At 46.1% G+C, this 25,507-nt stretch overlaps 1 protein-coding gene across 1 annotated transcript in view; it reads left to right on the forward strand.

Annotated features, from left to right (window-relative positions):
• Positions 1 to 25,507, forward strand: part of SMOX (spermine oxidase) — an 83,683-nt gene that overhangs the window by 13,570 nt on the left and 44,606 nt on the right. The window contains exons 2-3 of the mRNA XM_082244194.1: positions 19,406 to 19,640; positions 19,859 to 20,085. Of these exons, the coding sequence (XP_082100320.1) occupies positions 19,433 to 19,640; positions 19,859 to 20,085 (435 nt within the window). The 5' untranslated portion in view covers positions 19,406 to 19,432. The remainder of the gene's footprint in view (positions 1 to 19,405; positions 19,641 to 19,858; positions 20,086 to 25,507) is intronic.

A 25,507-nucleotide genomic window follows, 5' to 3' on the forward strand; every position in this document is an offset into this window, starting at 1 on the left:
AGCCTGGACTGTCCCCCCCCCCCCCCCCCCCTAACCCAACACAGCAGCCAAGGAGGTGTACACATGCCATGGCCTTGCTGATGAGCTCAACATTTTTACCCCCTGGCTTGTTCAGCTGTGGTGTTGACCCATTCAAGTGCCTGGAGCCACACCACAACCACAAACCATGTACACGGTAGAAATTTACAGGGTTAAAAAAGCCTGCCAGCCGGCTGTCAAACTCCCAACTGCTGATTTGCTCTCGGGGTTGGTATACAATGTTGCTAGTGTGAATAGGAGTCTTTAAACAGGATTTAAATAATGGGAATGACAGGTGAACGTTGGAAGCGCCCCCGGCAGTGTTGGGGCCTATGCATGCAGACACAGCTCTATTATAGCCAAGCACACACGTGTCCATTATTGCAGCGTTTAGCTCCATAATCTAATTGAGAGCAGAATTTGAGACAAGTGTTCTGGTTTAATATACTCCTATATGATTGTAAATGCTTATAAAAACCCGAGGTAACTGTATTCTGATGGAATTGGAGGAATGGTTGAAGATTTCTACTCTTCTGAAAGTTGTATGAACCTATACACGTCTAAATGTGCATAAACGCAAGATTGCTTTTTACGTTGGATGTTTCTGAAAGCAAGATCCAGCGCAGATTAGAGCAGTGTGGTTTTTAATGACATGTTCATGAACCCTTAGGGCTCTTGCACTTGGACCTTCTGAGCCCATTCAGTGTAATTGACGGTGTATTTCCTGCACCCTTGCCGTCCAGGTGCAGCGTACAGCCTGCTATTACTGGCTGTGCACTGCTGTACTTATGTATACAGCGGTGCTATCGTAAACGCAAAGCACCCCCCTCCCGCCTCTTTCAGCCAATCAGAGTAGCCTTGTTGCTGATTAAATGCAAAGCTTCCTGTGATTGCAGAACACTGCATTTGTATGCTGTGTGTAGTGGATGCTACATATAGGTAGGTGCTAGGTAAAGCATAGTGGGCCTTGGCTGCCTAACAGCTGGGCTGTCATGTCTCTCAGGTGTGGCTGTTGAGACTGGGGAGTCTCCCCACTGTGCTCCATGAGAGGGTTCTCATTGGGCAGTGGAGGAAACCCAGCTAATGGCACACTCAGGCCTGTATCTACCCCAGAAAGGCAGATTCTGTCGCACAGCATTCTGGGAGTGGGTATAAGTTTGAGGGGAGCGCCTGACGCAGCGTCTTTGGTGGGAAGCAGAATCCCAGGAGGGAAGGTACGGCTATCTCTCCTCCTGTCAGAAGAATCGGGTATCCCGGACAGCTTGCCTGCGGGGACCGAGGGCTGAGCTGAGCTGCAGAGAGGATTTGGTGTTTTGAGGACCAGCGGAGCTGAGAGGGGTCCAGTTTCAGGAAAGCATTCCCAGTTCGTGAGTACTGCAAACTGCCCCTGGGGGTCTGCTTGGAAGAGAGGGGACCACTCCGGTGAAGGTCATAGGGATCCAGGAGCTAGCTAGCCAGTGCAGAAGCAAGTGTAGAGGGGGTGCCAGTGTGTGGACCCTGAAGTGTAGAGGGGGTGCCTAGTGAGAGGACCCTGAAATACAGAGGGGGCGCCAGCGGTTGGGCCTTGAAGTGTTAAAGTGTACAGCGTGCAGTGTACAGTGTTGAGAGTCACAGAAGCAGTATACAGAGGCTACCTCAGTCAGCAAGGACTGGAGAGAGCAGTGTTCGGGGACTTTTGAGCTAACCAGAGTGTCAGAAGTCGAAGTCAAGTTCAAGTACAGTTCAGCAAGTCAGTGTTATTCAAGCGCCAGCAAGCGTTGGTCGGCGTTAAGACAGCGCTGAAAGGCATTTTTCTTCAAGTGTCCCATTTGTACCTAGTTGAGACAGAGGAGTATCCCACTCATTCCCTTCTCCCATCCCCAATATAAAATAAACAAAACAAACCAAAGATGCCGGACTGGTCTTTGATTCAAATCTCACACTTGGGTATTCAGCTTAAGGGGCTGCTGGCTTTTCCAGTAGCCATGGCAGACCCACATCAGGCCCAATGCTTGGAAATCCTGCTACATAGGCTATACAGCACAGACAAGCACATGTATTAGTAAAGGAAAGGTGTGTTACTTTATATAAAAAATAAAAATGATTGGTTTGCGCAAAAGTTGTAGCGTCTACAAACTATGGTGCGTGTATAAACTGGGATTTAGGCAGCTTTTACTTTCTGACTGCCTATCTCCTCTCCTGAAGTGTTAAAACGGCAGGGCAGTACAACCCCCCCCCCCCCCCCAAAAAAAAAACTACCCCTTTCTGCTTAATGCCATGGGTATATGTGGAATTATACCCCAAAATACATTCTGCTGCTTCTCCGGAGTATGGGGATACCCCATGTTTTGAGACTTTGGCAATCTAGCTGCCTACAGGACCTGAAAAACCAATCACTGCCTTCAGGCTTTATAAAGCCTCGTACACACGTACCGCTTGTCGGCCGTAAATATTCGGCCGACGACCGATCGGCCAATTGTAGGCTTGTTAGTATGATGCTGCCGACAGCGCATTTTCGGCCGAACAGAATCTGTCGTGCAAGCATTAAAATTTTTGTTGGCCAACACCAGAACGGCCGATTGTTCGCCAGTCAGTACAGATTTTGGCCGACAGACAGCAGATTAGCAAGACTGGGCATGCTCAGAAAAGAAAAAAGACAAGGAAAGTTAACCATCACATGACATCACTTCTGCAGTCGGCTGTTGTTGGCCGACAAAATTCATGTGCAGTCTTTTGCAGTTTTCAACAGACACGACAGCCCTGGACAAAAGACGGCCGATCGTTCGGCCGACGATCGGTACGAGGCTTTAGGGTATAAATTGCTGTCACTGCTCACTACCGATCAGTTTCGGTGGCCATGAAATGCCAAGATGGGACAAAACTCCTTGGCTTTTATCAGGGCTCTGACCAGCCGGCAGAAGTGTTGGCTGGTCACTCCCTGCGCCCTTCCGCTCCCCCTTCCCACCCCCTGTGATAACAGCCGAGCAGCTGCTGAGCCAAAGTGGTTATGATTAGAAAGCCAACCACCGTCACCGAAAAAAAAAAAAAAAAAAAAATGTACTGTGGTGATGCCGCTAGCTGCAGGCATCATCCCGGTAAAACCACTTTAAGCCAACATACAGGTACGTCTGTTTGCGGGAATTAGTTAGAACTGCGCGCACCCATGCAGCGGCGACAAACTGTATGTTTTTTTTTTTTTTTTTTTTTTTTTAAAAGCCTTTTCAGGTTACCCCTTTAGATTTACAGAGGAGATCTACTCATATAGTTACTGCCCTTGATCTGATGTTCGTGGTGATACCTCACATGCATGGTGCAATTGCTGTTTACATATGACACCAGACGATGCTTGCGTTCGCCTTTCTGCGCAAACACGGGGACAGGGGTGCTTTTTAAAACATAAAAAAAAAAAAAAAACACAACTGCTCCTACAGCCTTGCAATCATTGATTTATGTATGTGCTGAAAGCAAACGCTGTTGCTGTTAGGGTAAACAAATCAGCGCTGCAGCTGATGGGCGTATCTGCAAAGCAAACCGCAATAAAATACAGTAACGCTAAAACATTACAATATAGTAGTATACAGCTGTCTTCATCTGGGGTGCCTTGGTAAAATGACAAAAAATTGATGAAAAATTGTGGCTCAAGCCTGCCTTTAGCCCCGATTCACATTAGTGCGATGAGACATCGCATGTGATTTGGAGTGCACTGCTCTGAAAATCATGTGCGATGTAAATTCAGCCATACAGATTGTATGGCTGAATTCGCATCTCATTCGGACACAACACGCACAGGACCCTTTTCTCTTACGTCCTCTGACAGCCGCCGCCCACTCATTCAGTCTTCACCAATGGGTATTGACCTCTTATCCATAGGAGCAAGCTAGGCATAAGACTTGTTAGAAACAATCAATTTACATAGACACACCTATAGGGGCTGTCCCACTGGTCCAATACCCCCCTGCTATCAGCATTCCCAACTCAGTTTGTCTTCTGCCTAGTTAGGAGTAAGATAGGCTATCCCTGTGTTGGGGCTACGGTCTCAGCCTTACTTCTGTTTTTTATTACTTTTATTTTATGTAGAAGTGTTTTCTTACACTACTAGCTTTTTATTTGTTCCTGCGCTAGTTAGTCGGTTCTTCGGAAGACAACGGCGTTTGCAGAGCTAGGAGTCGGACTGGTCGTCCTGGTGTCCCAGGACAGAGGACCTTATGGAATCCCAGCCTGCCATTGAGCGTTTAGCAGGCTATGCGTACGCCCTGGCCTCGCAAATGTCCCGTCCCTGTCCTCGGGACGAAAAACCCTGCGAGGTGGCCACCTCGCTTGACGTCTCAACTGCGGTTCCGTGCGTTGCTAGAGTCCTGTTTTGGCTGACGGCACCCCCACCACCTGGGGTGGGAGGCCTCCCATCGCAGAAAGGCGCCCACGCCATCATTGAACGGGGAGTACATTCTGTGTGGGGCCACTGTCTGGGGATGGCAGTCTGCTAGGTCTGTGTTATCCCCTTGTGTCTGGGGCTCGCATTACTCCTGGTCCCTGCGGGGGCTCTACTGTGTCCAGGACGCTCTGTGGGTTGTTATTGGGGTCCCTAACCTCGGTGATACTATTGTGGCAATGCTGGGTCCAGACATGTGTAGGCGACCTACAGCGGTGAAAAACCGCGGGACCGCGATTTTGGGTGTGGGCGGCTGCTTGGCTTCACTGTGGGCACTTCAGCAGCCATTTTCCTTGCTAGTGTATCCCGCCCTGCAGGCGCCATCTTGTGTGTGGCAGCTGGGCTTTACACATGTGTTCGGTGGCCATTTTCCCGGAGCCTCCCATTGATTCCTATGGGCAACCATTTTCCTTTTAGCCTGAGTCCTGTTCAGCCTCTAGCAGTGTGACATCACTTCCTTTCCTCATACAGAGAGATCGTCAGCCAGTGTGGTAACAGCTCTATTCCTGCCTGAGGGGTTTGTCATTCTAGTCCCTATTAGCGGTGCATTGCGGTGGGATCGTCGCTTTTGCGATTTAAAGGGCCAGCGCCATAAAAATTTTTATGGAGTCCCAGGACAGCAAATTTCCCCCAGCTTTGGTGTATGATTCAGGTATGTCTGAATCATCTGCGATTACTGCTGCACTTGTGACTTTAGCGTCCAAAGTGGATCTATTGATGGCTGAACGGGATTCTAGGAAAAGGCCTAGGTTTTCTCACTCCTCTGATTCAGAGTCTGACATGGTTGCCATAGACAGCGTGCCCCTTGAAGGGTCTCAATCCTCCCAGTCTGAAGGGGAGGCTGAGGACGAAGAGGGGGATGATTCCCCCCTGGGACGGCCAGAGAACGTGCTGCTATGTCTGCGCTTATTAGGGCTGTAAAAGATCCACTACATTTGGAGGATGAACCCAACCCTCCGGGTAAGCGGTCCTCCTTTGGGACCCGTAGAACCCAGAAAGTGGGACAGGTGTTTCCTTGTCCCGCTGAGTTTCATGAAACGGTGAACGAACAATGGCGCAATTTTGTGGTACCAAAACGGTTTCAACTCCCTTATCCTTTTGCGTCTCCTACGGATTCGCGCTGGTCCGTGGCCCCTAAGGTGGATCACACGGTGTCCAGGTTGAACAGGGCCACTCTTGTACCCACGGAGGTTTCTCCGGTGTTCAGGGACCCCACGGATAGACGGATGGAATCCCTCGCTCGCCAATCCTATATGGTGGCGGGTTCCTTGCTGAAACCTATTTTTCGCCTCCGTCATTGTGTCTCAGGCTGTGGTAGATTGGACCAAGGTGCTCAGACGCACCCTCGTGGCTGATTCTGCCCCTCCTACTACTTTGGAGATGGTGGACCAGATTATTCAGGCGGTTGTGTACCTGTGACGCGGCCTTGGACGAGGCCCCTTTAGCTGCACGACTATCTGGTGTTGCGGTGCTTACCCGCCGATTGGTATGGCTGAAGAGCTGGTCGGCTGACCAGACTTCCAGGAAGACGGTGTCTGACCTCCCTTATGCGGGGACTCGTCTTTTTGGGGACTCTCTGGACGAATTGGTTAAAGGGGTCACTGGGGGCAAGAGCACTCTGCTGCCTCAGAATCCCAAGGGTAAAGTGTTTCTGCGGTAAGTGGGGCCCTTCCTTTAAACCAAATCAGGGGTTCTTTTGTGCCTTCAAAGCACAGGATAAGGGGAAACCCTTCAAAGGCCATGGTGGCCAGAGGAAGCCTTGGGCGGGCAAGTCAAAAGCCGCCCAAGCTGGCGCGGCGGCCCAGTCCGCCTCAACCTGAAGGGACGCCCTCACCCGTTCCAGGGGTGGGGGGACGTTTTTGCGTGGTTTTCTCGAACCTTGGCTGCTCCGGATTCCGGACAGGTGGGTTCAGGAAATCATTCGATCGGGTTACAAGATCGAATTCCTTTTGCGGTCAGGTTCTTTCCCTCAAATCTTCATTTGACCCCAGATCGTTTGCAAGATCTTCATCGGGCGGTTCAGGATCTTCTCGCCCAGGGGGTGATAGTCCCGGTGCCGCATCGGGACAGATTTTGGGGATTTACTCAAATCTGTTCACTGTGTCCAGAAAGGAGGGCAAGGTACATCCAATTCTGAACTTAAAAGCTCTGAACTTGCTTCGTACGGGTTCAAAAATTCCGCATGGAATCCCTCCGTTCCGTGGTAGCTTCCCTGAGCCCGGGAGATTTCCTGGCTTCCATCGACTTCAACATCGGCTTACACATCCCCATATTCGAGGGTCATCAGAGGTACCTCCGATTCGCAATTACGTAGGAACATTATCATTTTGTGGCGTTACCTTTCGGTCTCGCTTCGGCTCCAAGGGTGTTTACCAAAGTGCTGGCTCCTGTCCTAGCCCTGTTGCAGGCGCAGAGAATTGTGATCTTGGGATATCTGGACGATCTCCTGTTAAGGTCGAGTGCCAGTCAGAGCCTGCTACACGATCTGTCCACTACGGTTCAGACGCTCCAGGAGTTCGGGTGGACCATCAACGTTTAGAAGTCCACTTTGTCTCCTTCTGTTCGCCTACCATACTTGGGGATGGTCCTGGACTCCGTCCAAGCAAAAGTGTTTCTGCTGGAGGACAAGCTCCGGACTCTGCAAAACGAGGTCAGATCTCTCAGGGACAGCGATTCCTCGTCACTCAGGACCTGCATGTGGTCCCTGGGGTTGATGGTGTCAGCCTTCAAGGCGATACCGTTTGCACAGTTTCACACACGATCTGGCAGATGCCTCGGATGCACTGGTGGTGCCTTGGAATCAGTATCGTCTGTACCCCCCCGATTCAGTTGTTGTCCAGGTTCCTTCGCGGGTTGGTTTTGGAACCGAAGTTGGGGATTCTGGTGGCCCCGGACGGGCCGCGCCGGTCTTAGTAGTACACGGACTTCATGCAACTGGTCGTCGAGCCTCCCTGGCGGCTCCCATTACGAGATGATCTGCTGTCTCAGGGGCCGATCTTCCATCCTGCTTTACAGTCGCTGGCTTTAATGGCGTGGCTGTTGAAAGCCAGGTCCTGAGAGATCGAGGTCTCTCGTCGGCAGTCATTCCTACCCTGCTTAAGGCTAGGAAGGCTTAGTCCGGTAAGATCTATTACCGTACCTGGAAGGCTTATTTTGCCTGGTGTGAGTACAGGAGCATCCATCCTCACTCCTTTTCGGTGGCAAGGGTACTGGCCTTCCTGCAAACTGGTGTGGACCAGCGTCTTGCGCTGACCATGATTAAGGGTCAGTTGTTGGCACTGGCCATCCTTTTCCAGCGCCCCTTGGCGTCGAACTCTTTGATACGCACCTTTATTCAAGGGGTGCGTCATTTGGCTCCTCCTAGGAGAGCGCCTTTACCTCCTTGGGACCTGAATTTGGTCCTGTCCGTTTGCAACGTCCTCCCTTTGAGAACTCTAGGGAGATTCCTCTGCCTGTGCTGTCACGAAAGGTTGCCTTTCTGGTGGCGATCACCTCTGCACGCAGAGTGTCGGAGTTGGCAGCTCTGTCCTGCTGCTCCCCTTACCTGGTGGTTCATAGGGATAAGGTGGTCTTGCGACCTAACCAATCTTTCCTTCCTAAGGTGGTTTCAGATTTTCACCTTAACGAGGGTATTGTCTTGCCTTCGCTGTGCGTGAATCCTAAGGAGTTTGCTTTGCATTCCTTGGATGTGGTGCAGGCGATCAGGGTGTACCTGTCGTCTACTGAATCATTCAGGAAGTCGGATTCTCTCCATTCCCGGGGGCCCTCAGAAGGGTATGGCTGCGTCTGCGGCAACCATTTCAAAATGGATCAGACAGACGATTGTACAGGCCTTTTCAATTAGGGAACGGGTTCTGCCCTTCCCTGTCAAGGCGCACTCTACCAGGGCGGTGAGTGCGTCCTGGGCCTTCCGACATCAGGCTTCGGTGGCCCAGGTGTGCAAGGCAGCGACTTGGTCGTCCGTGCACACCTTTTCCAAATTCTACAAACTTGATGTTTTGGCATCAGCAGATGCCTCCTTTGGCCGCAAAGTTCTGTGTGCGGCACTACCTTGATGGGGACAGGACGTTGCCTGTCCCTGTCTGTTGGGGTTGTTTTTTCCCTTTGTTTATTTGTTTCCTGGGTTGTTTGCTCCAGTTGAGCTTTTCTGTTACCCAGAGTTTTTACCTTTTCTGCTCCGATAAGGTTCCTTTCTCTGACTTGGGTGCTGCGTTGCCTTTGTGATGGTTGCGCTTCCCACCCCTCATGTCTACACTGCTTTGGGACATCCCATTGGTGAAGACTGAATGAGTGGGCAGCGACTGTCAGAGGACGTAAGAGAAAACAGAATTTTTGTAAAATCTTACCGTAAAATTCCTTTCTCTGAATCCTCTGACAGTTGCCGCCCCCGCCCCTCTAGTGGGGTTCTTTTGGACTTTAACTGCTTGCTACCAAACTGAGTTGGGAATGCTGATAGCAGGGGGGTATTGGACCAGTGGGACAGCCCCCATAGGTGTGTATGTAAACTGCTTTGTTTGTAACAAGTCTTATGCCTAGCTTGCTCCTATGGATAAGAGGTCAATACCCATTGGTGAAGACTGAATGAGTGGGCAGCGACTGTCAAAGGACTCAGAGAAAGGAATTTGACTGTAAGATTTTACAAAAATTACGTTTTTTGGGTCTGCAGCAGAATCGGATCGCATGGTGATTCACACCTATGCCATCCGATTCATGTCTGAACTGACAGTTCGCACTGCGATATGCGAACTGATCTAGGGGTTTCATTAACTTTGTATTGACACCCCCTAGCGATTTGCATATGGCAATGTTAACTGCCTGCGATTTGAATGCGATGCGGGGACCAGCAGTGGATTTGCAGGGTTCCCGAATCGCATATGAACCAGAACTTAAGTTATACAAAGCCTGACAGTCACAGCTCTCTGCTCTGCCCCCTCCTCGCTCACTGGAGCGCTGGGCTGTGGAGGGGCAGCTCGCTGAGTGGCTGAGCCAGGTGTTGGTCCAGGCACTCCGTGGTTACGATGACTCGGTCCCTGCACTGACTTTTGTGACGTCAGCAGAGAGTGGCCTTCAGGCCGCTCTCTGCTGAAAACAGGTCACAGGAGTGCAGAACAAACTGCACCCCTGTGAACCATAGATATACAGCCAAACAAGCTTTGGCTGTACATCTCTAACGGGGGACAGGCAGCAATATAAAAAACTGACGAGTGTTCTAATCCCCCCCCCTCCACTCTATCCAAAACTACATAAAAGCTTTGTCTTTAGTTCTACTTTAATCTTGCCACAAACTAGGTATGTGCACCTGTGCGCATCCTAAATGCAACATCCACTCAGAAAATTTATTCTAAGTTTTTATGATCAAGTTAAAGTGAAATTCCACCCAAAAGTGGAACTTCCACTTTAAGGCAGTTCTAAACCCCTGACATGCCACATTTGGCATGTCATTTTTTTGGCGGCGGAGCGGGTACCTAGTTCTGACAGGTTTCCTCTCGGAGCGCCGCAGCGCCCTGAGCGGAAGTTCTCCTCTCCCCCCTCCCTCCCTGCAATCTTCTGGGACATGTCAGAGGTCCCAGAAGATTGCCGGCCAATCACGACACGTAGCGCAACTCGCGCATGCGCAGTGCGTACCCGGCTGTGAAGCCGAAAACTGTCACAGCCGGGTGCCCACACCAGTGATGCTGGCGCCGCAGACAGAGGGAGAAGAGCGAGGCTTCGGGCGGCCGCATCGCTGAACCGTTGGACAGGTGAGTGTGTGTTTAGGCTGGAACTCCGCTTTAAAGCTGAACGAAGGTCAGCAAATACACTCCTTCCTTTCCTTGCGCTGTGCTGCTCACCTTCAAGATGCTAGGTCTTCAGTCAGGGTTATTGGCTGATGGGGAATAATGCAGCTCCTGCACAGGTGCATAAGAGTTTATTCACTTCAGCACCCCAGGTATGCCAAAGAGATACAGCGAACGACACTGAGCTGCACGATCTAAGTTCTAGTTGTGTTCCTTTACTCGCTTCTCCTATAGGCATGGATGGGGTCACTATGCTCCATCCATATCTGACCACTTATCTTGGTTATTTCCTTTTTTACATGTCCATAATCGGATAGTGCAAGGGCTTCTAACAACGTTTCTAGTGCTACATTTCCGCTAAATAAAAGATAAAGGGGGACTGGAATGTGCTTCGGTGTCACAGAAATGCGATTCTTTGAGACCAGCTGTTATGTTATTGCACCCTCCAGTGCAGATTGGACTTCCAGGAAGCCTGAGCACCATGTACTAAGAGGTCACCAGGACTCCCATACTTGGAGGTTCTGTGATCCAACAGAGGACCTGAGCAGTGGGGAGAGCACACAAAGGTGAGTATTTGTAGCTGGTGGCAGGCCTTCAAGAGAACCTGACTGTTTGCTCTGCACTGGTATAAAGTGACAGATCCTCTTTAGGAGTTTTCCCACAGCCACCTTTCAATTCCAAATCTGCCTTGATAGATTGAATGTGGTAATGCTGCAAGCAATATTTTTTGTAGATGACCACTCCTCAGCAATGCTATTCCTAAAGTGAATACTCGCCTACCCCTACAGCATGATGAATGTTTTCTTGGTGATCCTGTTGCTAAAATGTCTGGTCCTTTACTCCAACCGTGTGCCTTGGGGGAGAAGCCCCACCTCACCTCTAAAATAAAGACAAGTGGCTGTGTCCGTGCAGCTGCCGCATCCCCATATGTTTTCATTGGCTGCCTGCATGCAGCAGCTCAAGCTGCATAATAGGGCTGCAACTAACGATTAATTTGTCTGTCGACTAATCTATCGATTTGTTTTTTCGATTAGTCGTCTAATCTAACGATTATTTTAATTTTTTATTTTCTTGCTTAATTGAGTGTTCTTTTTTTGATTAGCTAATTCTTTGAATAACAAAGTATAGACCCCTCAGTAAGCCCCCTCACAGTACAGACCCCTAAGTAAGCCCTCCCACCTAGTAAAGACCACTTAGTAAGCCCCCCTCCCAGTGCAGACCCCTCAGGCTCACCTGCGATCACATGATGCTGCTGGAGTGGTGCATGACATCTCGTCTGTGTGGGACAGTGGGAGGGATCATCGGCGTTGGCGGCAGTCTGCAGCCACAGAGAGTCAGCTCAGTTGATGCGCAGGCGCAGCCACCCCGGGACGTCATGCCGCTCACAGCCTCTGACGTAGAAGAGCCGGACACTCTGGACTGGAGCGCAGCGGGGGCTGGGGGCGGGGCAGTGTAGCCTGCAGGGGCCCCAATCAATGCAGCGGTCCGGTGTAACGTTCACGGAACACCGGCCGGCAATGCGAGCAGGGGGCGTGTGACGTCGCGCGTCGACGTATTTCTGTAGTCAACGTAATCGATTACGTCGACGCATCGTTGAAGCCCTACTGCATAAACACATGGCCCATTTATGGTCTAGGGGCTTCTATGTCCATGTGAAATGAGGACTTATGTGTTGTGGACATACCATTTTCTCCCCCATCTTAAGACCATGTTTTATAGTACACCCATATTTAGGGTGTACCATGAGTTCTGATCGCATTCCCCAACTGCCAAATTCACCCACCACACACTTATTTACCTGAAGTATTTTTCTCCCTGAGGCATTCTGAATTCTGTGTGCACAGCCATGCATTCTGTCTGTCATCATGTTACGTAGATCTGTGAATGGGAAGACTACCATGGCAGATGGACTTTCAGATCCTAATGGAGCACAAATGCGGTGATGTCATTGCATTTGTAGTCAATTATTTGCTTCCTCCGGCCCCGCTACCAAAGGTCAGTACCTCCCATATGGGGCTGGGGGAAGAGCTTGGAGGAGCCTGTGCATGGCACCCAAGATCCACTGATCCCAGTTGCAGTGTTCTAGAGTAGGGGGGTTTCCAAACAAGGCCCAGTTTACTGCGCTTCAGATTTTGGGAGGGCAAGGTTATGTCCAGTGTGGAGTAGAAAATGCCCTAACGTCAGTGGAAGTAAACCATGCCTGTGGTCAGAATGAGGAATAGTGCCCCATTGCTGGTGTCAGTGGCAGGAATAGTGCCCCATTGCTGGTGTCAGTGGCAGGAATAGTGCCCCATTGCTGGTGTCAATGGCAGGAATAGTGCCCCATTGCTGGTGTTAGTGGGAGGAATAGTGCCCCATTGCTGGTGTTAGTGGGAGGAATAGTGCCCCATTGCTGGTGTTAGTGGCAGGAATAGTGCCCCATTGCTGGTCTCGGTGGCAGGAATAGTGCCCCATTGCTGGTGTCGGTGGCAGGAATAGTGCCCCATTGCTGGTGTCGGTGGCAGGAATAGTGCCCCATTGCTGGTGTCGGTGGCAGGAATAGTGCCCCATTGCTGGTGTCGGTGGCAGGAATAGTGCCCCATTGCTGGTGTCGGTGGCAGGAATAGTGCCCCATTGCTGGTGTCGGTGGCAGGAATAGTGCCCCATTGCTGGTGTCAGTGGCAGGAATAGTGCCCCATTGCTGGTGTCGGTGGCAGGAATAGTGCCCCATTGCTGGTGTCGGTGGCAGGAATAGTGCCCCATTGCTGGTGTCGGTGGCAGGAATAGTGCCCCATTGCTGGTGTCAGTGGCAGGAATAGTGCCCCATTGCTGGTGTCAGTGGCAGGAATAGTGCCCCAAGGTCTGGATAAAGGCAAGTAAAAGGCCACACTTTGGAGACCACTGTCCTAGAGGCTTCAATGCAAAAATTTCTTTTTTTTTTTTTTTAAGTAGGTGGAATGTGCGTGATGTCAGGGGTGTTGGGTGGATGTAGGATGAGTAAGGACTTAAAATATGCAGCATTCCCCAGCTAAGCACGTTGTATTTCTACAATGAGGCAATCTTCCTAGAAGTGGAAGTGGTGTATGATTCAATCTGCGTCATGTCCTCCTGTTTGGTTTAGCAGTGATGGCTCAGCAGTATGTTGTAATTCATTAACACTTTGCAGTGTACAGATTATTATGGCAGAAATTATTTTATAATTGCAGCTAAAGCTTTATAGGATTAGCACCAGGCAATTGTGTTGTACAAAGGCAACTTTTTGATCACAAGCATTCTTCTAAAAGTTCTAATGTAGGGCGGGTTTTTATTTATTAAAATTGACTAGCAAATGCTTGAAATCCCAGGTTTTTGTTTTTTGAAAGTTGTCCCACACCAACTAAAACTTAGAATGGGTACTGGTGTGGTGATGTCCACTAGTAGGCTAAAGAACAGGTAGTTGGAGGTGTGGCATAAAATTTGCAGAATCTCAATGCTTTCAAAGTGCTGTCACATGCAGTTGCATAGCACAGAAGGGATAGGGACACCACATCAATTTTGAGCTAGTGTGTGTGTGATCTATATACACATACATATTGTGTGTGTGTGTGTGTGTGTGTGTGTGTGTGTGTGTGTATATATATATAATAGTATGTATGTGTGTGTGTGCTGGCAATGCTTACAGCGGCGCTGCGGCCGGCCAGGGGGCGTGTGACGTCACGTGTTGACGCGTCGACGCCTTTCACGCATGTCAATGATTTTTCGTAGTCGACTGCGTCGTTGCAGCACTAATATATATATATATATATATATATATATATATATATATATATATATATATATATATATATAATATAATAATTTTTTTTGGGACGTTTGTTTCTAGACTTCCGGTTCGTCAGCAACTTCAGATCATGTGCAGTCTTTCGTATCTGTGTTTTTTTTTTTTTTTTGCGACGTACTGCTTACACATTAAACAAAAATTGTTCGTGCTGGGGACGAACGATACAAATTTTGGTGTTTGTCCCTCCGGTTATTTTTTTTTTCGTTGAAAATGTTGGCATCGGCTGCTGAAAGTTGTGTACACACTAGCCGAAAATCGTACGATTTTTACCTCTGGCCGGAATTTTCGGCAGATTTTCTACTAGTGTGTACCCCACTTTGTAAAATAGGGTGAAGTGTGCAAGTGAGTGTTGGCGCTGCCTTGGTATAGGTAACTGGGGGTAGTGTGTACATCAAAAATTCAATGATGTGAATAAATGTTTAGGCTTGCTGCCCTCACCATGAATCCCCGCTTGTAAGTGGGGTTCTGATTGTGTTTAGGTAATGCTGGTTAGGCTGGTGGCTCTGCCTGGGCTATGCCAATTAGTTAGCACAACATACACTTGGTACCACTAAATGTACCATAAAACAATTCATACATAGGTGCTAAAGTATTCCTTTAAAAATCAGAAAAGTGCAGTTAATGCGATTTTAAGCAATACAAAAAGTGCAAATAAACAATATTAAAGTGACTGTTGTGCTGCTATAATAGTGCACTGTGCTGTGTGCAATAATCAAAAATAAATGCACTGGACTGTGCGCAATTCCCAAAAATTTAAATACGAAAAAATGTATATAAAAAAAAAAAAAGTTAAAAACCCCTGCTGTGGGGGTGATTTTTGTAGTTCACACTGTGGTGTAAGTTCATCAATGGCAAGGTGCAATGTGATTCTTGAATAATCAAGGTGCCATGCAGATCATTAAGGTGCTGCCGTGGAATTCACTTTGGTTGTGACTGGACCCCAGTGATTGATTCTGTGGCCCCCTTCTGGTAACTCACTTACCAGATCTTGGACCCCCTACAGGGGGAATCGGCCTCCAGTATTAGAATGCCTCTGCTCCCGCAGTATGCCCTCTGGGATCCTTCCACAACCCAGTCTAATGGCTCCACTTTATCCCTTTTCTTCTGAGTTGGTATTCGCCCCTCAATGGTAAACAAGATCCTCCATAGTGTAGTAAATTTGTAAATTTACGGATGGAAGTCCGGACTTCCTGATACAGCGATACACAGTGAGAGGAGGATTTTCAAGTATTTTAATGTAAGTGTCTACGTTTTCAATAAAATCATTTACAACGTAAAGTTAGCCCAATTTTTTATTTTTTTTTTGTGAAAGAGGTTACACCGAATAAATATACCCAACATGTCATGCTTTAAAATTGCGCATGCTCGTGGAATGGCAACAAACTATAGTACTTAAAAAATCTCCATAGGAGACACTTTTTAAAAAATTTTACAGGTTACCTGTTTTAGACCGCATTCACACTAGTCTGACTTGTCAGCCTGACAAGTAGCGGTCCGTCACGCTCCCATTGAGTAGTACAGGAGCCGTTCTAATAGGAGCGACACAAGTCTCTCCGACTTAGAAAAAGGGTCCTGTACTACTTTGAGGCGACCTGGAGGCGACTTGCAAAGACATTCATTTTATGAAGTCCGTGCAAGTCGCGCTGCACTCGACTTCACAGGTGGCCCCCGAAGTCGGAGCGACGTAGTGTGAACCGGCACTTAGAGTTCAAGGAGGTTCTGTGCCAAAATTATTGCTCTAGCAATTGCGGCGATACTTCAAGTGTGGTTTGAACAAAGTTTAAATATGTGGGCCAGACTTGCGTAATGTGTTCGCTTCTGCGTGCGAGCATGGAGGGATGGGGCGCCTTAATTTTTTTTATTTATTTTTTCCCCATCACTTTTATTGCTGTCACAAGGAATATATACCTCCCTTGTGATAGCAATAGGCAGTGACAGGTACGCTTTATGGAGGGATCTGGGGTCTATAAGACCCCAAACCCCTCCTCTGCACTTGAAAGCACTCCAAACACTAAGATCAGCATTTTTTCTTTAATGCTTTTGATTTTTGAAAACTGGCGCTATTAGTTCCAGAGTAAACTGGAAGTTATGTTCTGACGCTGCTTCTAGGTTACCATATCCAAGACCCCCCATCAAAGCCGATTCTGTGTGCTCAGGTCTCCTCTGGGGGGGGGGGGGGGGAAATGTCGTCCACTCCCACTGGTTGTAATAACAGCCGAGCGGCTAGTTAGCCATATCAGTTCTTACAAGGGAGCCGACTGGCTCTAAAAAACAAGTTACCTGGGTGATGCATGCAGCATCATTCTGGTACAACCACACTATGAGTTGCAGGGAAGGTCTCTGCACTTCGGTGGTGGTCAGGTATGTAAAGCTTTGAATCCAGCCCTCTTTATCATAGCACAGCCTGTTCTCAGAAAATCTGTTACTGCAGTGTTTAGCCCGTTTTCCGCGTTGTGTGCGCCCCATTATTGCAGTGCAAGTACACACATCTCCATCTCCAGGATTCGGAGAACACCCCCCCCCCCCTTCCTCGCTACTTCATCCGAATCGTGCCAAGTCTTTCTGCTTCCTAAGCCCTCTGATTATAGGAGGCCGTCGGGGTGGGTTAATAAGAGCCTTTGTGTCTCTGTATGTAGAACAAGAGCACGAAGACTCCTTTCACAACAAAATTAATTTGTTTTTGCTTCTGTGAAACGCTGTGCCTGCTCCTTTCTTCTTCCCGTCGCTGTACTTGACATCCTCTTCCAAGTAGGCTGTGTTTATTTCTGGAGCACCGGCAGTTTTATGCAGCTTTTTACAGTCTCTGATAACAAAGTAAACTGTTGCGGGAAACCATGATTTTGTGGAAAGAGTTCTGGCAAGCTTTCTCATTTTAAATTCTAAAGCTGCTAATATACAACTTCTTACCAGAAAATAGGATTTGATTGAGTCTATTGACCATGGAAGGGATGAGTGCTGCATTTTAAAGCACTTCAAGCCCAAGTTGCATCCTTTGTGTGTATGTGTTAGAGGTGGAGGTGTAGTGCTCTATGTATAGTGTAATGGCATTGTAGTATGATCATTTCCATTGGTCAGTCATGTTGGAGATGTAGTGCTCTATGTATAGAGTGTAATAGAATTGTATTATGGTGATGTCCAGTCTTCAGTCATGTTGAAAGTATAGTGCCCTACAAATAAACTGTAATAGAATTGTATTACGGTAATGTCCAGTGGTCAGTCATGTTGGAGATGTAATGCTCTATGATGTATAGAGTGTAATAGAATTGTATTATGGTGATGTCCAGTGGTCGGTCATGTTGGTAGTATAGTGCCCTACAAATAAACTGTAATAGAATTGTATTATGGTTGTGTCCAGTGGTCAGCCATGTTGGCAGTGAAGTGCTCTATGTATAGACTGTAATAGAATTGTGTTATAATCATGTCCAGTGATCGGTCATGAGGTGTAATTTTGTATAGAGCGTAATAGAATTGTACTATGGTTATGTTCAGTAGTCCGTCATGTTGGAGGTATAGTGCTCTTCATATAGACTGAAATAGAATCGGGTTATGATCACACCCAGTAGTTTGTCATTTTGGAGGTGTAGTCTTCTATATTGACTGTAATAGAATTGTATTACCATGTCCAGTGGTTGGTCATGTTGGAGATGTAGAGCTCTATGAATATTGTAGTAGAATTGTACTATGATCACATCCAGTGGTTGGTCATGTTGGAGATGTAGAGCTCTACGAATACTGTAGTAGAATTGTACTATGATCACGTCCAGTGGTTGGTCATGTTGGAGATGTAGTGTTCTATGTATAAACTGTAAAAGTAAAAAGACGAAGTACAGTAGTCTGACTATGTTGCAGGGTTGTTGTGTACTGTGTGTTGAGTTTAATCAATTTTTATTATGCTTATGTCTGGTAGTTTATGTGGGAGCAATATTGCACTAAATCTAGACTGTGTATATTAAAACCATGTCCAGTAAGTCAGACTATGGTGGGGGTCATGTCTAGTAGTTAGTCATGTTGGGGCGCAGTGTTCAAAATATAGAATGTAATAGAATTGGATTCTGATCATGCCCAAAGGTTGCTTGTTGTGTCTGGGTGTAGTATTCAATGTAAAGCGTATAATAAAAATTGTCTATGGCTGGGTCATGTTGGAGTGAACGTATAGTGTAATAACATTCTTTTGTGATCTCGACCAGTGTTTTTGGTCATGTTGACTGTATAATGTTCAAAGTATAGAATGTAATACAGCATGCATGGTGGTTACGTATAGTTAATCTGGCTCAACCAACAGTGAAACGCACACACGCCACCCTTAATGAGCATGTCCTGTTGGTCTTTTTTCCACGTTGGAATGTAGTATTTCACGTGTAAAATATATTGCATAGGATTGGGTCCAGTGGTTGGGTCATATTGAAGTGAAATGTGTTGGGTTTATAATTTTTATGTGATCTGGACCAGTTGTTGAGCCATCCAAAGTTTGAGGTAGGATTTTTTTTTTTTTTTTTTTTTTTTTATGTATAACGTGTAATAACGTATTGTGTCCAGGGGATTTTAGGTATTGTGGATGGTGTCCTGTTCTAGATACAAAACCTAATAGACTGATCATAATCTGATCATTTCTTGTGGTAAGGTACTATTGGAGATGACCTATCTGTCATAGCCTGTCTACATGGTGTTCCCTTATAAGTAGAGATGTATTTGTCACTTACTGTACAGTATGTGTATTCTGCATCTCTTGTAGATTAGAATTGTAACCTGGTGTGTAGCTTCAATATGTATATGCTACTAAAGTATATAACTGATGAGATTCTCTGCTTTTATTAACCATAGCCATAATGGTTTTATTAACCATATCTATGCTTTAACTGTTTCCCCTTTGCTGAATAAATGTTACTGTATGCATCGGTTATATCTTATGATGTCATTCACAGCTCATTCAATAGTGGTGGCCTTCAACCACCAAGGAGCTCTGACAGTCCATGCAATCATTCTTTGAAAGCACTTTTTTTTTTTTTTTTTTTTTTTTTTTTTTTTATGTTGGTGCACTATAAATAACCTAGTTAGCGATGCACTTAAGTCTTAGTGTAAGCGTGTTGGCTAGTTAGGTTAGTCCTTAAGGTTTTGGACATATGCCCAGAATATTACATGCAATTTTACTGTTCTTTAGAAGCTTGCTTACTCTACTGTCCACATAACGTGCTGGCATCTGATGATCAGTCTCCATTACTCTTTGATCATTTGAGAAGTTTGATTCATTTAAAAAGTTTCCATTTATTAATGAAATCTCCTGGAAATTATGACCTATAAGAAATCATCTTTTACAGTATGTAACAATGTTTTTGAAACCCCCAGGATCAAGACTCTTTTTGATTTTTTTTTTTTTTTTTTTTTCCAATGTTGTTTCGCCACCAGGTCAACTAAAAAAAGAGCTTGGACGGCATGCAAAGTTGTGAAATATCTTCAGACAGCACTGATGATCCTCTTAGTAGTGGCCCACGGAGAAACCGACAACCGCGAATAGTAATTATTGGTGCGGGGCTTGCGGGCCTGTCTGCTGCAAAATATCTCCTTGACAGAGGATTTACGAATGTCACCATCCTTGAGGCATCTGATCGGATAGGAGGCAGAGTACAAAGTCTAAAACTTGGTGAGTGTCTCTACCTTATTCCTAATATTCCACTCCTTTGAATGTATTCAACATGCAAGAGGCATAGAACAAGAGCTCAGGAAGTATTTTAATTATCACTCTCAGAAATTGTCTATGGTGACCTTTTTTGTAATGGTGCAATTATTTTATGGTCCCTGTAGGTAGTTTGGGTCACATTTCAATATTCATTTTCCTATTTTTTTTTATTTTTTTGGTAGACCACGCTACATTTGAACTGGGAGCTACTTGGATCCATGGGTCAAATGGCAACCCCATCTATCATCTAGCAGAAGACAATGGCTTGTTGGAGGAAACCACTGATGGAGAGAGAAGTGTTGGTCGTATCAGCCTTTACTCCAAGAATGGAGTGGCTCACTACCTCACCGGCAGTGGCCAGAGGATCCCGAAAGATTTGGTTGAAGAATTCAGTGATCTTTATAACGAAGTGAGTTGTAGAGCTGATGGTTAGAATGGCTGTTGAGTTATGCCTAGTACATACAATGAGAAAATCTGACAAAAAACACTGCTTGCGAAGCAATTGTGTGCTAATCTGATCGTTGGCCAATCACAACAGTTCGTGTAAAATTATCTGAAGGGACAAGCACGAAAAAAATTTCGTACAATATCTGAACAAACGATTTTCGTTTTAATCAGCACAGTATTAGTCTAAAAAAAATTGAGTGCCCAGGACCACGTATGCATGGAAACAAAAGGATACATTACATCACTTCCAAAGTTGTTGTATTCTGTATGATCATTTTTGTAACTTTTGTAACCTCTTCATGTTTGAGACTAGCATGGAAAAAAGAACGATCATTTGTCTGATATTCTCATTATTTGTATGAAGCTTTAATTTTTAAACTCGGTGATTGTGAGGCAAAACATTTACTAGGTCACTAGTCCCAGAATGTCCCAGAATTGTTTAACCATTTGCCTACCTTGCTTTTGGTCCCAGTTCTCCGAGGGCATCAGCTGTCCTCCCAGAACCCCGCCCTCTGCTTTACTCCTTTGGACACAACTGATCACAGATTGGGGTAAAGGGCCAATCACAACATCCCTTTACCATGTGATCAGCTGTGTCTAATCACAGCTGATCACATGTAAACAGTCTTGCCTATTATTGGCATTCCTTTTCTCCTATGCTGTATCTGTGGGAGGAAAGGAGAGCCTTTACCAGCAAGCCTGCCAGGACATTGTTTTCATTCATAATCAGGGCACTGATTACCAGTGCAGCCACATCATTGATGAAAAATGACTAGTTTGAAAAATGTTATAACTAAACTTTTTTTTTTTTTTTTTTTTTTTCTTAGTTTAGCAAAAAATAACCCAGTGGTGATTTAAATACTACTAAAGGAGCTCGGTCTCAAAAAAAAAAAAAAAAAAAATGTCATATGGGTACAGTGTTGCATGACTGCAGAATTGGCATTCAACGTGTGACAGCGCTGAAAGCTGAAAAATGGTCTGGGTAGGAAGGGGGTAAAAGTGCCCAGTATTGAAGTGGTTTAAGTGAACATGTATGGTATACAAGGAAATCCGTTACCTGGCTGTTGTGCAACAGGCCCCGTATGATTCACAAAATTTGGCAGTCTCTTCAGGCGCTAAGAGGTCTTCTGTGGGGAAAAGCAGAAAGGACAACGGCAATTCCAAGACTGGGCAGATGCAGCCCTCCTCAGACGGAGTAATCTGAATTGGCACTACAAAAACAAAGGGAGGCGCATGCACCTAGTGTATTACCGAAAAGGCATTTATTTAAATATTAAAATGGGTACTCCCAAAGTAGCAAGTGTCAATTAGCCAAAGAACCATGCAATGCTGTGCAGTGCAGACACACATATGCCGTTCACATCAAAGGCTGCAGAGCTGACATGTTTCAGGGGTACACCCCCTTCTTCAGAGCTAGGCTCCATATAATGCCTGCTTTTACATTTAGCATGCTCCCTTACTGCCCTTACCTACTGCTGGAGACTGCCCAGCAAGAGCCTGAACTTCCAATGCTGACATAGGACAACCTCGTCTACCCCCAATGCCTTTCTGGTTCCTGAGGAACTTATCCCTAGTTCCGGTTAGTGCCAAACCTTATGCAAGTTCCTTCACTCAGAAAATATGCATGTGCACAGGATTTTGGGGGGGCATTTTAGTTTCCAGGTTGTGGCGGAGCATGGTCAAGATAGGAGTTGACTTTGTTTTTGTTTTTTATTGGATGTGTTTTATTGCAGATAGTAAAATGTGTGTGTGTGTGTGTGTTTCTTTTTATTTTATTTTATAGTGTTGCATGACCATGAAAGTGTCAGTTAAAGTAAAGCAGTGCCATACTGCAAAATAAAATGGTCTGGTCATGAAGGGGGGTAAATCTTCCGGAGGGCAAGTGGTTAAGGTGCATGCAACTCTAACCACAAACTTCTCTTATTTGCTCTCTTTGATCTGATCTCTTTTTGCTACACAGAACCGTTGGAAGCGAATTGTTGTATCTGCAAAAAAGGCATCTTGTTGATCTTGTCTGAAATTCAGAGCTGTGCAACTTCCTGTGTTATCTCTATTTATTTAGCCCTCCCAGTTCTTCTCTCTTCGCCTTTTTTATGTTGTATAGATCTGAGCAAAAGACAGCTGGGCAGAGCTGACCACACTCAATCCTCAAAGAGCAGAACTGGACTTGAGGAGCTCGCTTTTTTTCTTTGCCTTGACTTCCACTTTTACCAGGATAGTAAAGGCCTCGTTCAGACAGGTGTAGCTATGTGTACGTCTGTGTGAAGGGCCATTTTTTCATGCTCAGAATGCACAGGTGTTCCGTGCAGTCCTATTCATGTCTGTTGGGATGCCTGTGGCTGCATGGACACAGCCGTTGGTCCCAATGTCACAGCCGTTTGGGTATGTCCCTGAATGCACACTTTTTTTGAGGGCACACATCCTCACCCATGGGGCTGGAAAATTGGGACAACTGTGCATCCTGTGGAGACAAAGGCATCCCTTTTGCATAGGTGTAAACATTGGAACATGGCTTAAGGCCTAGTTTTCACATGCAATGGGGGGGGGGGGGGCAGTAAACAAGGAGTTGAGTGTGGCTTTTTATTTCTAATTTTTAATATTCTCTCCCCCCCCCCCCCCAGGCATTTCTGAACCCAAAAGCAAAAATTGATTTTATTTGTTTATTTGATCCGGCCAGTAAACCATTCCTGTGCTCGTTGACACTAGTAGTCGGGGTGGTAAAACCCCAAATCAATTTTACAACCCTCCAACTGCTCCCGTTTTAGCTGCAGAAGTCGTGGCCGGGCTTTGCTTCACAGCTGTGGCATTGTGTATTATTCCCTCTGTCACTTTGCCACTATGCGTGATCCATTTAAGTCCATGGGGCCACATTGGACTTGAGGCCCTGCAGGAACCTTGAGGGCAAGAGGGTTTAGCACTTCCTGACCTATTTTAAATACTTTTTGGCTGGGCATGGGGTTTTCACGCATAGGAGGCTCCTTGGGGGTGACAGGGACTGCGCCACAGTGTTGGAGGCAGCAATTTTTGGCTCCTATGAAAGCCTGCACCTTCGATTACATAGAGGCCCAGTTTCCCCTGACGGCCACTAGGAGAGCCACACTCAAGGCATGGGACTGCATTCAAGACTGCATTCAACCCGCCTCCGATTCCTTCTTGCTGGCCTCCCCATTGTGAATGAACCCCCCCATCTCTCAATTTCTTACCATCCCAGACCCCATTATTTGGGCAGCTGAAGGAATAAAAACATTAATTTTTTCTTGTTCTTTCTTGCTAAAACATAATAAAAATACATTTTTTATAAAAGTTAATGGGGCAACTCTGCCAGCACCTAAATGCTGGCAGTGCACTCTGTTGCGGTTCTCCAATGCGGCTTTCAAGGCGTTCGGGCCAGTTCACACCATAGAAACGCAGTCCTGATGTGTTCTGGGTGTTTTTCTGCATGCATGTTTTTTTCGATGCAGTCCAGTGCATTTTTTTTTTTTTTTTTTTTTGGAACGGACTGCACTGGTTTGAACTATCCATGCCTTTTTGATGCGGGAGAAAAAAAACGCACTGGACTGCATGTGGTGTGAACTGGCCCTTAAAGCGGTGATATGCCGCCTCCACCGCCTGTCGGATCCGAAATGTGAATCACTCTTCAGAGATCAGATCATGTGTCAATTGGAAGGCTCCTCTATCTGTGGAGGAGCTATGGCATGTTGCATGGACTAAAACATTTGGATAACATTTTTGTTAAAGGTAATACGTAAAATCGGACCATTGTAAGCACCCCTCTCAGTGGTAAATTGTTTGTCTCCTCAACTCTCTATCTCTCACTTTTATTGGACAGCTTGGTTTTGAAGGAAAATGAAAAGGAAGACTTACTGGCCATACAATTTCACTGTACAGAGACTATATAGTCTCCTATTAAACCTGCCTATGTAATATGGGGACCTAAACCATTTTTGTAAAGAGATTGGTATACAAGAAAGGGGGGCTGTGAAAAGGTCTGAGATACAAGAAACGGGGGGCTGTAAAGGGGACTTGGATGCAAGAAAGAGTGAGGGGCTGTAAAAGGCACTAGCATGCAAGGAAAGTGGGGCTGTGAAGGGGACTGGGGTACAAGAAAGGGTGTGGGGCTGTGATGCAAGGTGAAGGCTGTTATATGAAGGGAACTCATGTAAAGAAGGGGGCTATGATGTGAAATGGTAGCAGAGGGCACTGATGTGAGGTAGGGGCTGAGGGCCCAATGTGAAGGAAAGGAGGCCATGTTCTGTAAAGGGGGACTGTGATGTAAATGGGAGACTTTGATGCAAAGGGGGGCTGGGATGTAAAAGGGTGGGGGGTCTGTTATATAAAAAAGAGAACTGTGATGTAAAAGGAGAGGGGTCTTCAATGTAAAAATGGGGCACACTGGTGTAAAGGGGGAAATGGCTGTGATCTAAAAGAAGGGGGGGGGGCGGCAATGTACAGGTGGGCAGGGACTGTGATATTGAAGATTGGGGTCATAGCACAAATACAAGACTCTGTCCCCTGCTGGAAGAACATTTTACTGACTGGACCCTTGTGAATCTCAACCAGTTCAGCTTCAGAGCAATTTGTTTCTATTTTTCGTATACATGTAAACTTTTATTTTTTGGCAATAATATTAAACCCTCAGAACATTCTATATTTTCTGAAAGCGGGGGCCCTGTAGAATACAAAGGTGATAGGTGCAAATTTTTGTTTTATTTATTTATATATAATATATATATTTTTTTTTTTTAATCTGAAAAACTACAGCTCATAATACCCATTTTTGGCTAAAATATAAAAGATGAGGTTGCATTGAGTAAATGGATACCAAACATTCCAGGTCTTAAAATTGCATGTGCCTGGGATGGTGCCCAAAAATCCCCATAGGTGATGCTTTTAAAAGCCTTTTACAGCTCATCTGTTTAGCGTTAACTAGTAGCTTTTGTGGAATTGTTCACTTTGATGTTCGGGGTGATGTCACACGTATGGTGTGACAGCAATTTAATTGCATCTGCACACCCTGGGCTCGGGTTTGCGTTTGCACAGGTGTGCGGGGCTATGGGTTTTTTTTGGCAATTTATTTTAAAATGTTTTATAATTTTATTTTTACATTTTTTTTACTTGTTTGCTATCACAAGGGGTTAATCTCTGTGATCGTATTGGGCAGGTGACGGGTATTTTTCTTTTTTTTTTTTTTTTTTTTTTTTTTTATGGAAACACTCAGAGTCTAATAGAGCCCTATCACTGCAGCCATCAGCTTGTGATTAATGGTTCCCTCTTTGGATGTACATAGTATGCCCAAAGAGCTGAATTGGTTAATTCCATACCCCTAGGCTAAAGCCTAGTACACACTGGCCAAATGTTGGGTGGCATTGGATGGTTTAAGAGAA

Source organism: Pelophylax lessonae, assembly GCF_965119305.1.
Source record: "Pelophylax lessonae genome assembly, chromosome: 1".
Taxonomy (NCBI): Eukaryota; Metazoa; Chordata; class Amphibia; order Anura; family Ranidae; genus Pelophylax; species Pelophylax lessonae.